General features: G+C 44.0%; 1 protein-coding gene across 1 annotated transcript in view; it reads right to left on the bottom strand.

The window, feature by feature from the left end:
* The window catches only part of Col6a6 (collagen type VI alpha 6 chain), a 96,467-nt gene that overhangs the window by 46,567 nt on the left and 33,388 nt on the right, over positions 1-16,512 (bottom strand). The window contains exons 17-22 of the mRNA XM_035444234.1: positions 15,172-15,234; positions 11,841-11,906; positions 10,331-10,384; positions 3,505-3,540; positions 2,706-2,768; positions 905-967 (exon numbers count right to left, since the gene is read on the bottom strand). Of these exons, the coding sequence (XP_035300125.1) occupies positions 905-967; positions 2,706-2,768; positions 3,505-3,540; positions 10,331-10,384; positions 11,841-11,906; positions 15,172-15,234 (345 nt within the window). The remainder of the gene's footprint in view (positions 1-904; positions 968-2,705; positions 2,769-3,504; positions 3,541-10,330; positions 10,385-11,840; positions 11,907-15,171; positions 15,235-16,512) is intronic.

Genomic DNA, 16,512 nt, shown 5'->3' on the forward strand with positions numbered 1-16,512 from the left:
GACCCAAGCTCTGGGGATTCAGCATAAGCAAGACACTAACATGGATGGAGCTTGCAACTTGTAAAAAGAGACCAACAGATACATGCATACTATGTTAGCCATAGACAAGGAGCAGACCACACAGGGCCTTGGTGCTCAATGTGTGGCCCAGACCTGCAGCATCAGTACCAACTGGGGACTTACTGAACATGCAGAATCCCAAGACTCAATCTAGACACCCTGAGGACCTGCATCCTAACACACTCTCATGGGGATTCTTAGAGCACTTTGAAACAGGGGAAGTGTGGGTATTGGGTAGTCATTCCCATTCTCTAAGGAGAATTTAAAACTATCAACACCACATCTTCACTTGCAGAGATTCTAAGTTCTGAGGAGGATTCCAGGTGGTAAAATGGTTTAGTCTCCCCAGGAGACTTTAATCAAAAAACCTTTATTTATATGTATGTATGTATGTATGTATGTATGTATGTATGTATGTACAGGTATGTGCATGAATGCCACATGTGTGGGAGTACCTGTGAGGGACAAGAAAGGGTTGCCGATCCCCTGAAGCTAGAGTTACAGGAGATTATGAATGTGGGTTCTCCGGAAGAATTGGCAAGTACTCTTAAGCACCACACCATCCCTCTAGCTCCCCCAGGAGGTGGGGTAGGCAACTCCAAGTTGAGCAGGGAGTGATGTAATATAGCAACAAAACACATAGGAGAAATTGTTAACCTTGAATGAGAAGTGGAGGCAAGGAGGGTTATCTAGAGGGGATCTTCTGTCACTGCTCACACTCAAGTCAAACTTAATACACTTGGACTGCAGGCAGTGTGCAATTCACCTTGAGAGAAGAAACTACTGAAGCATGGACCTTACAGCCAAGGTCAAAGCCAGATGCAGTTGCTTTCTCCTTACGTACCTGGGGACCTTTCATTCCTAGAAATCCCTTTTCTCCTTTCTCACCAGCCTCTCCTCGTGGGCCCTAAATACACAGGAATCAAAGTGTTATTTTCTCCTTTAGTGAGGACCCTTGAACATTAAACTTATACATTAAAAATCAAATGCTAAGTCAAGGTGACATAGAAACTGGTCCGGGAGCCAAATTATGCTGCTCCTACTGCATGGGTCTTAGAGTTCCACATTATCTGTTTAGGAACACCACAGGACAGTCTGAAATTGAGGTGGCTGAGCCTATGTAGCCAAAGGAGCAAAGCCCTGGAGGAAACAGCCCAAGGCTGAAATTTTCAGTACTGCCAATTGTCTTCAACCTTCATACTTGGAAGCCATATGCTTCATATGTGAAAAAATGTTTTTCTCAATCATGTAAATCTGAAACCAGAACCTCAAATCCATTTAATATTCAATAATCACAACCAAGATGGGCCATAGAGAAGATACATTCCATAGCAAGATAAAGTTTAGATATTTCTCCTGGAATATTCTATTGCCTGTGTGCTATGGCTTCCTTAGGTTGCAGAGAAACTTTCTTCATGTGCTGTATTTGGCATTTTACTCCATTTTACATTGTGCTATAAATAAAAAGGTCCATAAACTGAAAGAACAAATGCTGGTTGTGACTTGCAGAGCATGAAATAAAGGCAGTCAATTTATTGCAATGCTTTTCCGACGATCCCGACGGCAAATATTTCTCACTCTAAAGTAAGAAAATTGAACCTTCCTCAGCTGGCACGTAATGACAAATAAAAGCAATCAAGCTGGAGAGAGAGAATGGTCTGAGGGGAAGGCTGTTTACCATGCTGGCAACGCATCACAAAGTGTCTCTGATGTTTTGATGTATTATGCCCAATGTCCATACACAAACTGCCAATATACAATGCCTTTATTTTTAAGCATTTGCTTTTAAACACTGAAGAATAGAACCGATAATTGTCTCACCTAAGCAGAACAGTGCACCTATTTTTTCACAGATTCAAAACCAAGCTTAGGAAGATACTATTTTAGTGGTCTGGTTTCTACCCCCTTCCTTCCCTCTCTCCCTCCCCATCCCTGTCCTCCCATGCTGGAGACTTAAGCCAGCACACATACTATATATGCTTTCCTTCTATCACTGACTTACATCTTTCTTCCTTCTCAGCCTTTGCCACCTTCCCGTCTCACTGTTGATTTAGTCTATACACTTTGTCCTCTCTGGCACACGTGACTCCCTGCTCACGTGACCAGAGCAAGGCGCCAACCCTGGCTTGCTCCTAGTAAAGGAAAAAGTGCTGGAGGCAGCTCTCCAGAGAAGCGAGCTGGAAAGGACAGGCGGGGTGCCACACTATAGATCACACTGCTGAAGCCTCCAGCTGCACTTAGAACAAATTTTTCCTTGAGTTGAGCCAATGTTTCAACACCATGAACATCCAGAGATACAACACTAAACTGTTACTGTGTTAAATTGACCACAGTCCCCAAATTCAAGGCTCAACATTTTCCTTGGCTCAAGAACTCCTGTATTATCCTAACAATCCTGAACCCAAGGGGCTGGCTGCCCAGTGTGTTCATCTCTTCCCACCTCTTGACAGGGACAGAACTCTGATAAAAGAGACAAATTTCTGTACAAGTCAAGACTCGATGTTGCTTACTTGTTTTATTAACCTGAACACACTTCCAAGCCTCTGTAATTCTGCAGGGCTACATGAAGGGTTCTATCCAGGCTATAGATGCTCACACACAGACTCCCCTTTTTGCTCGCACAGCCATATGTCCTCTGTGTATACCTGAGGGCCCTTAAGTCCCGGTGAACCTTCAAGTCCATCTGGGCCTGCGATGCCTGGATTTCCCTATGGTGAGAAAGAATCAAGCTATTAATCTATTAATGCTGTCTCTTCATATGCAAGGTCAGAAAACTTGTTTTTCAGTGGCAATGAAAGATCTTTGCAAAAAAATGAAGGTTTCTTTCATCCTTAACATTGTGGAGTTTCACTCTGGCGTGACCGTGTGACACAAAGTGGGTTTGTTACTAACCCTCACTGTGCTTGTAATGTGAGCATGGGTGTTCTGCAAAACTCTAAGCCACAGCTTCTCTTTCTTAAAGACTGTGCATTCATGACGCACAGGGCAGGATGTATCACCAGGGTGTACAAAAGGGGTGGGGCACAGCTCTCCATTTACATGTTCAGGGTACTCAGAATATCCAGTTTGAATTCAGCTTTCATTGTCTTTGGGTTTATATGGGGTTTTCACACAAATTATAAGTTGGAGAGGATCACTGAATACAAATCCAGGAAAGATTACTTAGAGTTTGTATTCGAAAGCCAAACAAAATGAAATTTAACCATTGGACTAAACCGTGTCTTTGATCATTTTTTAAATTTCTTTGAAAGTTTTAAATAAAGTACCCCAGTTTTCATTTCATTTTGAATTCTTAAAATTGTAGCTAACATTTTCTAACAATTTGTCTACAACCAATGTCATCAAAATCCAAAAGTTTAAGATAGAAGGAGACATTACCAACTTCATTCTTGATTGGACGTGAGTTGTTTATCGTCTGAAGTTAAGAAAAAAATTATCACTGACCTGTGGGCCTGTATGTCCCCTTCGGCCATGAACTACCTAAAATAAAGGAAAAAATAGATATTCTCAGTTTAGAGAAGATGTTGCATATATATGATTTGAATTGGTAACAGATACATCACGGCACTGGCACAGATAACTCCCACATTGTGTTTAAAACATTCAGTTACTCAGTGCATTGAGAAAACAGGCTGTTACCAACTCTGAATTTCTATGTAGGTAAACTGAAATCATAGCCAAAAGCCAGAGAAAAATACATGGAGAACAGGTCACAGCCAGCAGCCTACCTCCACTAAACTTGACCAGAGCTTCTCAGTAGCTGGAACACTGACCTGAATTTTATTTCTTTCTTATTTTCCCCCAAGAACTACAAAATAAGTCTGGAATCAGGAATGGATTAGCCAAAGGACAGGGTGCCAGGAGGAAAGCTGAGGATCTTCTCCAGGAACTTCATAATACTCTAAGCTCAGAAATCAAAGAGCCAAGCTAGCCTGGCTTCCAGAGCCAAGCAATGCGATTAGTTGTCAGAAATCATTGCAGATATTCAAAAGTGACTTGATTCATTATATCAATAAAATACCCGATCCAAATAATATTGCTAAACAGGGAAGGGGGATTTTCACTCTATGTAAGGTCAGGGCTCAAGGAGCATTCCCAATCAGTAGTCTACAGTTCAAAATATCATGAGACAATGACATTTTCCTGTCTGGTCACTGAGGAAGGTCAGAGCAAAACTCACACCTAGGATTCACAAAATTCAGCAACCACCAGACAACATTGTCTTGCTGGAAGCTCATATGAAATGTTCTGATAAGCCAGTATTGCTAAGCATATTTTCAGATATGTTTCATCTAAGCAGCAAAGGTATATGCATGGGGAAATGTCTCATTCCTTTCAAAGAGGAATGAGTCATCTTCAAGGCCCAAGTTCTTTGTTAGAGAAGAAAAAGAAGTCAGTTTTCAAAGGGCTGGAAAGATAGCTTAGTGTCCAAGAGCACTTGAGCACTCGCTGCTCTTGTAGAGGACCCTAGTTCAGTTTCTAGCGCCCACATCAGACAGCTCACAATTGCCTGAAATTCCAGTTCCAGGGGATCAAGCATCCTCTTCTGGCATTGACAACCAACTGCACACATGTGGTTGCACATACTTATATTCACACACACCCTCGAGTGAGCACACAAGCACACACACACACACACACACACACACACACACACACACACACACACACGCGCGCGCGCATGTGGTTTTTAAAGTTTAAAAAGAATCTATTTCCTTTAGCACAATGAATTGTCCCAGTTCAATTCAATTCCATGTCATTCAGAAAAATACCCACCAGTAGATCAGTTCATTCTGACAACTATCTGCCACCTTTGAAGAATGATAGATAGGAACCGCAAGAGAATGAAGCACATAGGCCCTGAGTCTTTGCAGGAAATCCTCACTCTCAGTGCTGGGGGAGGAGGGATAAATACTATGCACATTTACAAGGCAGAGCACAGCACAGGCCTAAGGACGGGCAGACAGTTTCAAAGACAGAGGTCACATCTAGCTGGTCACATGCAGACATTCTCCCCAGAGGAAGAGATTTCTTTGAGATTGGTTTCAAGAGATGTATACAAGTCTGTCCACCAGAGATACAACCTGGGTCAGGATGTAAGGGCAGAAAAATAGGAGGTGTGGTAGGTAATGGCAACAAAGACAAGTTGAGTCAAAAGTGTGAGATGAGAGGGACTGGCTTGCCCCACACTGCTTAGTTTGCGGTGTAGTTAACATACATGGTCGGAGCAGGTTTTGTGTGGATAGGTCTGGTGGCAGTGGAGGAGCTAAGGAGGATGTCCTATTATTCTAGGAAAACAAAAATTCACCAGCCGATTTAAGGGTTGTAGCGCAGACCTCCACATGAGAGATGTTTCTCTAAGGCCAGTGTTTGCAACAACAACAATTGCTCCATTAAGTTGTTTGCCTTTGGTATGTGCTCATTTGCACTTGTATGTAGAGGTACTCATGTGAGCATGCCCAAAGAGACCAGAGGACAACCCCCAGTGTCATTCCTCAGGTGTCATTTACCTTGTGTTTTGAGATAGGGTCTCTCCATTGGCCTGGAGCTCACCATTTAGGCTGGGCTGGCAGGCTGGCTGGCCAGTATCAGGGATCTGTCAGCCTGCCTTCTCAGTGCTGGGAATACAGGGGTACACCACTATACCTAGCTATGTGACATGGGCTCTGTCCCAGTCCTCAGGCTTGCCTGCAAGCACATTGCCACCTGAGTCATCTCTCCAGCTCTGCTCCCATGGCTTTAAGATCTGATTTTGAAAGAGTTCAAGGATATGAGTCACTGTAACACAAATTTATCTCTGGTGTCCCTGCCCCCTCCTGAGTAAAAACTGACTCCTCTCCCTAGCCATGGGGGTTTGGACCTAATGGAGGAGATAGATATTAATCTACAGTGACATAAATGAAGGGAACAAACCCACAAGTGGCCACCTAGCATGTTTGCTGACTTAAGCTACAAAGTCATGGGAGAGAGACCTTGGCAAACGGGAGACACAGACAAGGAATTGGGGCAAATGATTTTGCAGCCTTTGCCTAACATTTGCAAGTGGTTTACTTAGGAAAGAACATCACAACCTATCGGAAGAGTGCACTCAAAGGTCACACACCCAGACAGCCTGACTCTTCTTTAAAGCAAATGTGAGTGGGCATAGCAAGAGAGGACAGTCCCCTCAGGGGATCGGAGAAGAAAATGATGCAAGACCCCAATTCCATGGTTCCCCCAGCCTGGCTTTCTGAGTGCCTATGAGGAACCTGTTTTCTGGGTGGGCATGACTGATCTCGGATGGAGAGTCACCAGGAAGCAAGCAGGGTGTTAATGGCAGACACCCATGAATCCTGAATCTTACTGGCAGACTCATCCCCAATTGTGCTGCCCTGGAGCACTCTGGGAGGCTTCCCAGAAGGATGAATGGAGAAAGCATGACCAAAGCGATCAATCTGGACCAAACTGGATGAAAGGCTGCTTTGGGTTGAGGCTACAGTTGCTTCTCATTACCCCTGGCAGAGGATCTACTCTAATCCTCAACAGTCTGGTTCAGAGACAGCCATCCCTCCCACTTCCCACCAGTGCCCGGAGCTGTGCTTTCTGGCTGTGGTCCTCCAGCTCTGCTGCTCCCGCCCTCAGCCCAAGCTAGAGGTGAACAATAGATAATTGTTCACCTGACAGGCCTGCCTCCCTTTCAATCAGCAGCCTTTCTCCTCTTCCTTTCCAGGAAGCAGTTATCAAAGTCTGGGGACATTTCTTGTTGGGTGTGCTATTGGCACCCAGTGAGCAGAGGTCAAGGGAGAAATTTCCATCTTTCCATGTGTAATGCACACCACAAGCAATGCTTCAAACAAATGCTGGTGGTCGTGGAGTGGAGAGATTTTGCTGTGGTTTAGTCCATGGCTCTGATCTCCTGCAGAGAGCTCTAGTACTCAGCGAGTTGTTGATGTTCAGTGTTTGCCAGGTGACTCGAGATCACATTGGGTCAGCTGGTAACCATTTCCCTGCATGCCACCCCCACTGCTGGCCACCCTCCAATCACTTGCCATTCCCCCAACTACAGGTCATCCTCCCATCACTTACTTGCCTCCCCTCCCTAGTGGCCACCCTCCTATCACATACTTGCCAGAGGATCCAAGTTCAGTCCCCAGTACCCACATGGCAGCTCCCAACCATCTCTAACGCTAGTTCTAGGAGATCCGAGCTGTCTGCTGACCTCCATGGCACTGAATGAAAGTGGTACACAGGCATACAGACAAAACACTTGCATACATAAAAACAACAACAACAAAATAAATCTTAAAAATGTAATTAGTAGATCTAATTTCACTAGAAAAGTAAAAATAAGGACTTGGGAGCCCGATGGCAACATTTCTGCTATCTAGTGGATCTCCACTTCTGTCTTGCCCTTCTTTTGCTCCCCAAGTATTTCCAGTTGGCATCTTTCACTCTCTGTCATCCTGTCAATTCTTTTTGTTGTTTGTTTTTGTCTTTTTTTTTTTTTTTTTTTTTTTTTTTTTTGAGACAGGGTTTCTCTGTGTAGCCCTGACTGTCCTGGAACTAGCCTGATACACCAGGCTGGCCTCCAACTCAAGAGATCTGCCTGCCTCTGCCTCACAAGTGCTGGGATTAAAGGTGTGCACCAGCACCGCACCAGCACCGCCCCAGCTGTCCTATCAATTTTTAAGCTTTTATTTAGAGCAAAACTGTGTGCTTCATTTATTTCAGACTTGAAATAAATGGGGGGGGGTAATTTGCCCTTTATAGTATGATTACTTAATCATCTGATTAATTGACAATTAACCATCTCTGGAAAGGACCCCTGTGGACTGAAGACCCCTGGAGTTATGTAGTGGGCCAGAGATGCTGTCTACAACACTGTGGGGTTAAGGGGATTCTTGTTTTTACTGTAGGGCTACTTCTTCCTCTGACTTTTGGTGCTTAGGAAAATCTTAGACTCACATGAAGCCCCATAGGCTGCTGTTTGCCTGTGTCATAATCTCCACTGACTTCCTGTCCCCTCACTGCACCCTCCCAGGCCTGTGTCATAATCTCCACTGACTTCACGAAGCTTCCCTGGCCTCAGCTTCTGGTTTCCAGTGATACAAACAAAATACTGTTCAGTTTCTCCCCATGCCTTCTGCTGCCTCTGCTCACTGGTATGTACGGGGCTATCTCCCCTACCCCTCAGAACCGACACTGAAAACCTGTAGAACTGTGTTCAGCAGCTCTTTCTGGGGGGTGACCATTCCGTTGAGTGAAAACTGATTCTGGCTTCAGAGCTGAGTGGATGTGGACTTCCTCCCCACAGTCCAGATCTAAAACTAGCTGGTCAGTATCAGTCCCTGTCTGTGGCTTGAAGGCGGGGTCAATGTTTGTGTCTTTTTATTTTATTTTATTTTGCTGAGTTGCACAAAAGAGGACTAGTTGAGGCACTCTTGCTTTGTCATTTGTCAAGAGTCCTGCTATGACTCCTGCATGACACAGAGGCACCTATCACCAAGGTGGGGGCTCTCCTCCTTGGGAAACTGTCCAGTTTGGTATGGCCCCTGGAGGCCACAAAAACAATAAATATACATCCCTTCACACTGGGATTTCCTGGGCAATATTCTTAACAGTGAAAATATTTTGCAGGGGGATGGAAGCCTTCAAGGACGTCCTTCCAGAAGGCCAAGTGGGGAGGACAAACACTCCCTTCATATGTGTATGCTTTAAAGCAACATTAGCAAATTGGGCTGCTAACAATCCCACTCTGCTCTGTTTGAATGTAATCTCCACCCTTCTTTCATTTCCTAGCCTTGTGAAGAACATGGGTGTGCTTCCAGATGCAAAAATACTTTCTTGATGGAGTATAAGAGCTAGTTTCATAAACTGCTTCTGCCCAGAAAACACAATGCATCAGAAGTGCCATCCACTCAACTAGTTTTCATGTGTGCTCAATTTTAAGACATTATGCATTTTGAGAGGTGGGGTGAGGAAACTAGGAGGAGGCTGGATAGCTAAACAAAGAAGGGAAAAGAAAATGCTGCAAAATGAGACAAAATTGGTCTAATTTAGACTCTAATGCAGGTGTGGAAGTGAATCCCATTAAATAATTTTTTATGGGATAAAGGCTTTCTGTTTGGAATCTTTGTGCACTTTTCTAAGCAGTCATGCATGGGATGTTTTAAACAAAACCAATAAAATAAACTAAAAACAAATTAAAACTCCCCTCAAAGGGTTCCACAATATGCTAGCTGGCTTTTGTCAACTTGACACAAATTTAGACATATCTGGGAAGAGGGAATTTTAACTGAGAAAATGCCTTCATGAGACTGGCCTGCAGGCAAATCTGTGGGGTATTGTCATGATTGATGGAGGAAGGCTCAGCTCACCGTGGGTGGTGCCATTGCTGGACAGGTGATATTCAACTGTGTAAGAAAGCAGGCTGAACAAGCCAAGAGGAGTAAGTCAGTAAGCAGCACCCCTCCATGGATTCTGTTTCAATTCCTGCCTTGAGTTCCTGCCCTGACTTGCCTCAGTGATGGAGTATGGCCTGAGAGTTGTAAGTTGAATTACACACTTTTCTCCCAAAGTTGCCTTTGGCCATTGTGTTCTATCACAGTATCAGAATCCCTAAGACACCACCAACATAGTCTAACTCTCGGCTACACATCTACAGTCATCCTACTCTTTCTCTCTTCTTTACTAACCTTTTTGTTATGTCCAATTTATTTTATTTTTGAGAATTCACATGAGTAGATTACATTTAACACTATTCCTTCCCCTTTGTTTCTTCTTACCCTAAGACATGGCAGGGATGCTGTACCCTTTAAAATCTCAACATTACGGCTGCCTAAACAAGACCTGCATGTTGACAATAGCAGTAGACCTGACAATGTGAATAAAGAACTTCAGGCTGTCAACCAATGGCTGCTGAGGAAGGGAGAATCAGTTTTCTTCCCAACTTTCTTAATACTCATAAAATTTAACAGACAGTGGAGCTTGGACATCTAGTAACATCACTAGTAGCATCAGTTAACTCATCAAATAGGCCAAACATCGGCCATTTTCTCCTGGTTGGCCACTCTTGTTTTCTTTGTGTGGCAATCTTTCCCTTTGGGTAATTTCCTATGTAGCCAGCATTTTCTTACTCAAGCTTCAGGGACTTTACCAGGCCATCCCCACTCTGAGACAGCATCCCTGACCCATTGGCCATTCCACCAATTCCCACAGTCAGCCATTATCATCACAGCTCAAGCTATGGCATCCCCAGGTCTAGATGCTTCCTTCCTCGAAGAGCTCTTACCATCTTTCTTCTTGAGCCTGGTGTCCCAGGAGGGCCTGGCCAGCCTCTTCTCCCCTGTCAGAGGAACAAAAGGATGGTTGACAGCAACATCACATCACTGACAGGGTTCTGTTTTAACATCTGCTCCTGAACCAGATGGGCTCATTCCAGGAATGAAATCATCTTTCCCTGAAGTGTGAGCCTATCCTCCTTTGGCCGTAAGTCACATCTCTACATGGGTCATGGGCGACAGCAATACAGCTCTGACTATGTGGTTTCAGTGGTCAACTGCTCATGTCACTAATTCATGTTTGAGACACAGGTCAGAACAATACTATCCCTACTCTCCTAGTATAATATGAATGTGGCTGGTAGGCCACTGCTGGTTGGGAGTTTTATGCATGTGTGGGTGTGTACGTATGCATTTATGTGGGGTGTGTACATATATCCTAGTACATGTAGAGGCCCAGATGACAACAGAGTGTCTTTCTCAATTTCTTTCCACCTTATTTTTTTTAGATAGGGTCTCTAACTGGAGCTGAAGTTCACTGGTCAAAGTGCCCAGGGTCTTCTTGCCCAGTGCTAGGAGTACAGGTGTATGCCACAACATCCACCTTTTAAAGTGGGCACTGGGGATTTGAACTCAGGTCCTCCTACTTTCACATGAAGCACTTAGCCAAGTGAGCCATCTCCTTAGACCCCAGTTGGGATTTCTACCTTTGGTCTGCTTCTTCGCTTACCCTGTGTAGATTAACACCTTCCCATGAATAAAGTCTGAAAATTCCTATAAGTCCCCCTTCTCCCAACCCCAAGTGCAAGAGGAGGGAATAATTTATTAACCAAGGAAACATAGAAGTAAGCTATTCCCTACATTTTTCAAGGGACAAAAATCAAGGGTTCCATAGAGTAGGGCCCTGGTGTACAAAGCAGATTATGGACAGAGCCTGAGAAAGATGTGATCACCATGGACTCCTTCCTACCACACCAGGCTTCTTCCCCCACGGGGAGCTCTCAGGGCTCTTGCTCATTAAGAGGAACCAGAGACACATATTGCCCACATAGCTTTTAAAATCCCAAGTAATAGGACAAGGGGATTCAATTGTGATCTGTGAGACTGCAGAACTCTCAATCCCTAGAGATCCTCCTTGTGGGAGGAGCCACTCATGTCAGCCTTCCTAGCATGTGTGTCCCCTGGACACTGGGAAGGCCAACACTTTGCTGGCCTTTAAAAACAATCTTTCTATTAAATCAAATTAGTCCTTGCTTTTATGCCAGAGCTTAGATGGGTGTGGCTTAGGGCAGGCAGTCACCCCAAATTTAGAAGTTGACAATGTTTCTCATGTCTCAGAGCAAGAAATATGCAGGAAGGAAATTTTTTTTTGCTTCCTACAATAGTTTTTCTGTACTAAATACAGTCTCTTATTCCAAATTCCTCCCCAGGTGTTTTATATTCTACTACTAAGGCCTAGAGCCTCTCAACCATCACAGAGCCTCTTGCAGCAAGTTTACTTTCAAATGCCCACATAATTACTTGTCTTCCATGGTCTCCTTTCAAGCCCTTGGGTCCTTGCACGTTATTGTCAAGCCCAGGAAGTCCCTAAAAAGGAGAAAATCAAGAAAAAATGAACAGATTTTTAAAAGATTGCAAATTCATCAAAGAGAAAAAATGGGTTGAAGTGACAGGTGGCTTAAAAGTATTTAATTTGCCTCCTTGGCTTGCTGAGTTAGCAGACTCAGAGTGGCTACCCAAGGTGAACACATGGGATGAAAGCAAAACCTCACCATGACAGGAGGCATGTCCAAGGGAAGCAAGGGGGACAGGGCTGTGTCCCACCCTGGAGCCAGAGCCAGCCCTCCTCTTAGCTTTTCCTCTTTTCCATGAGTCCTGGGCAAATCTGCACATGAGAATTAGTAGGCTCGCCTTCTCTTGGTGGGAGGCTAAACTCTTGTGATGGGTTCATCACACACACACATAGAACACAGTCACTGATGCTGAGGACCATGTACCTGCCACATTGTATAAGCAGTAACAGTTGCCAGGGAGGGGAGACATTGGAGAACTGTCTACAAGCTACTGAGGAGGGAGACACTGAGGGAACTACCTACGAGCTGGCAAGGAGCTCTATGGGTATGGATTCTGTTGAGTCTCCCTCTCTTGCTGGGGTAGCCTTCCAGAGATGCAGCTGCCCCGAGTCAACCACATTCATGTAAATAACCCCTCACTCCTGTTCCCAGAAGAAACTTGAATAAACTCACTGGCTCACTAAGCTACACTTGGATGCGATTGTTTTCTTTGGTCTATCATCTGGGGTGGGCAGATGTTTGTTGATGTCACTCCAGGAAAGGTCTCAGAATACTTGGCAACCTAGTTACCCCCATGTCCTATTCTCATATGCTCATCCCTGGTTTAAAAAGCAAAACAAAACCATGTTTTTTAATATTTAATATTCATCTAGCAAGTTGCTAGAAACAGCATAATTGTGGGATACCATCCTTAGCAGGCAAAGCCATAAAGCTTTCTAATTTTGGGTGTAAGGACCACAGTTGAACTGTGTGTGCACAGTACTGAGACCATCCATTGAGCCAGTCAAGTTAATCGATGCTCCAATAAGCCAAGAAGGAACAGCAATGATACAGCCCTGCTGAGTGCCAGCTGCTGGGCTGTTCTGCCGACAGTGCCCTAGATTACCTCCAATCAATCAATAAGCAATTTACAATCACCAACAGGGATGAGGTACTGTTCCAGACACTTAGTAAGCCTTTTTTTCTAAAAAAAAAAAGTAGTATTTGGACTTGGACTTAAGTAGCTTATAAGCTAATAGGGAGGAAGAGATTGCTATTACTACAACATGCAGGACAATTTTATTTCATTCCCCCTCTCTATCAAACCAGGATCATTTTCTACATTTTCATTTCCTCCTCAAGCTTAAATACATGTCCCTTAAATCACCAAACATGGAGACACCTAACTAAAACAACTGGGAAGTTGTATTCTGGTGAGAAAGATATGGAGAAGGAAGATCACCACAGGATTTATTGTTTATTCACTTATTTATGTCGAGACAGGTTTTCTTATGTAGCCTTGGCTGGTCTGGAAACTGTATATGTAGACCAGGACAGTCTTGAGGTCTGCCTGCCTCTGCCTCCTGAGTGCTAGGAATAAGTGTGCATGCAAACATGCCCTGCTCAAGCCTAGAACTTTATTCCACTGAACACATAAGGCCCTTAACCTGAAGGGTAACATAAAAAGAATCACAAACCAGCAGTTCAGAACAGAGGCTCCTACTTGTGTGTGCAGGTGAGCCACGCTGTCATGTGAGCATAGACTAATCTCTCTATAATCTATTCATCGAGAACAAAGAGCACTGTTTAACACAAATTTATGATCAAACACGGGCTTCTAGTAATGATGTATTGTCAGGTGATGAGCTTGTCAGTCTCTGTAGATCAGAGAGACAAGCTTGCTCAGATTTCTCCTGGTATGTGAAATTTTAAAAAGTCATCATCAAGCTGGGCTGAGGGCATAGCAGGGGCATGGCACACCTGTAATTCTAGTACTTGGGAGGTAGACACAGGAATACTCAGAGTTCAAGGCCAACCTTAAACAAACGAAAAAAAAGTTATGTAGTTAAAATGGGAAATTCCAAAATCTTGTTTAGATTTTCCCACCAGGAATTTGTACTATTTGTGCATGCATTCCTGAGAAACATATGATCTTGTGTTCTATTTATTCTGTCAATATTCCTTTTCCCAAATTTTCCTGAAATAGCAATCCTCTAAAAGCAAAAAAAAAAAAAAAAAAAAAAAAAAAAAAAAAAAAAAAAAAAAAAAAAAAAAAAAAGCAAAGTTTGGGCTGCAGATTTCCAAGTGGGTGAGAAAGGCCTGTTAAACATTGAGGCTCAAGGCCAGTGGATCTAACAACACGCCACAGAGGGTCTGGCAAGGCGAACACTCAATGCAATACTATACAGTAGTGAACTCAAGTGACATGTATTACAGACAGTGTCAACACTTCTCACCATCACGAAGTGGCACAAAGTCAGCCAGAAACAGAAGCGCTCATACACAATGATCCCATTCACACTAAGTTCAAGGGCAGTTAAGACTGATATGCTGTGCTAATACAGTGGAGACCCCAGGGAGGGTGTAGAGTGACTGGAACATGCACAAGGGGCCTTCTAGGATTCAGGTGTGTTTTATTTCTTTTTCTGGGTGATGACCATACTGGCATCTTCCAATGATCAAGCCCATGCTTTTACAGTTGGGTACTGTACAGATGTGTGTTACAGCCCATCAGAAAGCTTAACAAACATTTTCATTTCTTGACAAAGTCCTAGTTCACTGGAGAGTCACTGAACTGTGGGCATGGCGAGGGAAGGCCCCGTGGTACTGACTTCCACTGACGTGGTGTGCTCATGCATGATTGTGGGTTGTGCCTGCTCTACTGGGTTGTAACCTCACAAGAGCAGGTACCTTAATGTCCTGAGGATTGCCTGATAGAATCCTCCCCGAATCCTTGGAATGAGGAGGCAAGACCTCTATTCTCAAAAGAGACAGAATCTTGGGGAATAGACAATAAAGAGATAACTTTGTTTCTCTTGTGCACTGTATTTTTGAGGCACTTGGGAAAATAAGTGAATGGACTAGAATCCCTTCCTCACTCTTTAGGACAAGAATGATTAAGAAGAGGATATAGGCAAAGAAACTACGTTTAACATCTCCAGTTAGGACTTCAAGGTTGTAAGCTCACGAGTATGTGCACCAGTGCCTTAAAATGGAACATCTCCCCTCTGTGGAAGGGAGCCATAACTATGGTATACAGCCCACGCAGCCCACACAGCCCACGCAGCCCTCATACTTACTGGATCTCCTCGAAGGCCCTTTGTTCCACGGTCACCAGAAGTCCCTCTCTTGCCTGGGCTTCCCTGGAATTAATACAGATCAGAACAAGAACAAGATGGGAGGTTTTAATAAACTTAATAAGCATAAAGGGCTTAGATTCTCTCTGGTTTGCATAATTAAATATTTTTCCACTGAGGTTGTTTTTAATCTGGAAAAAGGAACTACAAAAAAAAAAAAAAAAAAAAACACAAGCTCTTGGCATCAAATAAGTAACTCAGTGGTGACCTCGGTTATTTACTGCACTCATTAACTCTGTGTTCCAAATATACTTGCCACCTTACTTGTCATTATTCTACAAAGGACTTTTTAGAAAAGCATTTTGTTTTAATGAGGCAGCAGACTCGAAGTTCATGCTACTTGCCTAAGGACATCTCACAACTAAAATGTGGGTTTCAAAATCAACTGGTCACACTATGAAGACCAAGCAGAAGCCTGAGGAGTGGCGGTCACTGTGTCCCAGATGGAAAGGAGTGCCATGTGCTCTCTCCAGCTGTCTCATGCCACAGTCCAGTCCATACCCCATGTTCTTAGTGCGCTTCTTCTGAGGCCCCAGTGCTTTGCCCCCCCCCCCCCCGTTTCTGGTCCTTTCTCACATAACTGAGAAGTATATCCAATCATAGAGGACAAGATACTCTGTTTCTCTCTCTCTCTCTCTCTCTCTCTCTCTCTCTCTCTCTCTCTCTCTTTCTCTCTCTGTGTGTGTGTGTGTGTGTGTGTGTGTGTGTTGTTTTGTTTATACAGGGTCTCACTAGTAGCCTTGGCTGGCTTGGAACTCACTATGCATTCCAAGTTGGCCTCAAACAGAGAGCTACCTGCCTCTGCCCCCTGAAGAGTGTAGGGATCAAAGGTATGTGCCACCATGCCTGGGCCTACCCCTATATTGAGTACCGTATGACTTCATGGGAATCAAGAGAAAGGGAAAGAAGTGTCATTAAGAGACACAAGACCGCCGGGCGTTGGTGGCGCACGCCTTTAATCCCAGCACTCGGGAGGCAGAGGCAGGTGGATCTCTGTGAGTTTGAGGCCAGCCTGGTCTCCAGAGCGAGTGCCAGGATAGGCTCCAAAGCCACACAGAGAAACCCTGTCTCAAAAAACCAAAAAAAAAAAAAAAAAGAGGTACAAGACCTCCAGACATCATGATAGTGTCTACAGAAAAGTCATGGCCCATGTGCTAAGAAACACATGTACACAATATAAACCTGAGTCAAGGTTAGCCATGCTCAGCCTTGAACAGCAGAACCCATCAGACACATAAGAAATTAAAGATTACTGTCATATGTGGTCATGTTTCATGAATACTC

Source organism: Cricetulus griseus, chromosome 4 (genome assembly GCF_003668045.3).
Source record: "Cricetulus griseus strain 17A/GY chromosome 4, alternate assembly CriGri-PICRH-1.0, whole genome shotgun sequence".
Taxonomy (NCBI): Eukaryota; Metazoa; Chordata; class Mammalia; order Rodentia; family Cricetidae; genus Cricetulus; species Cricetulus griseus.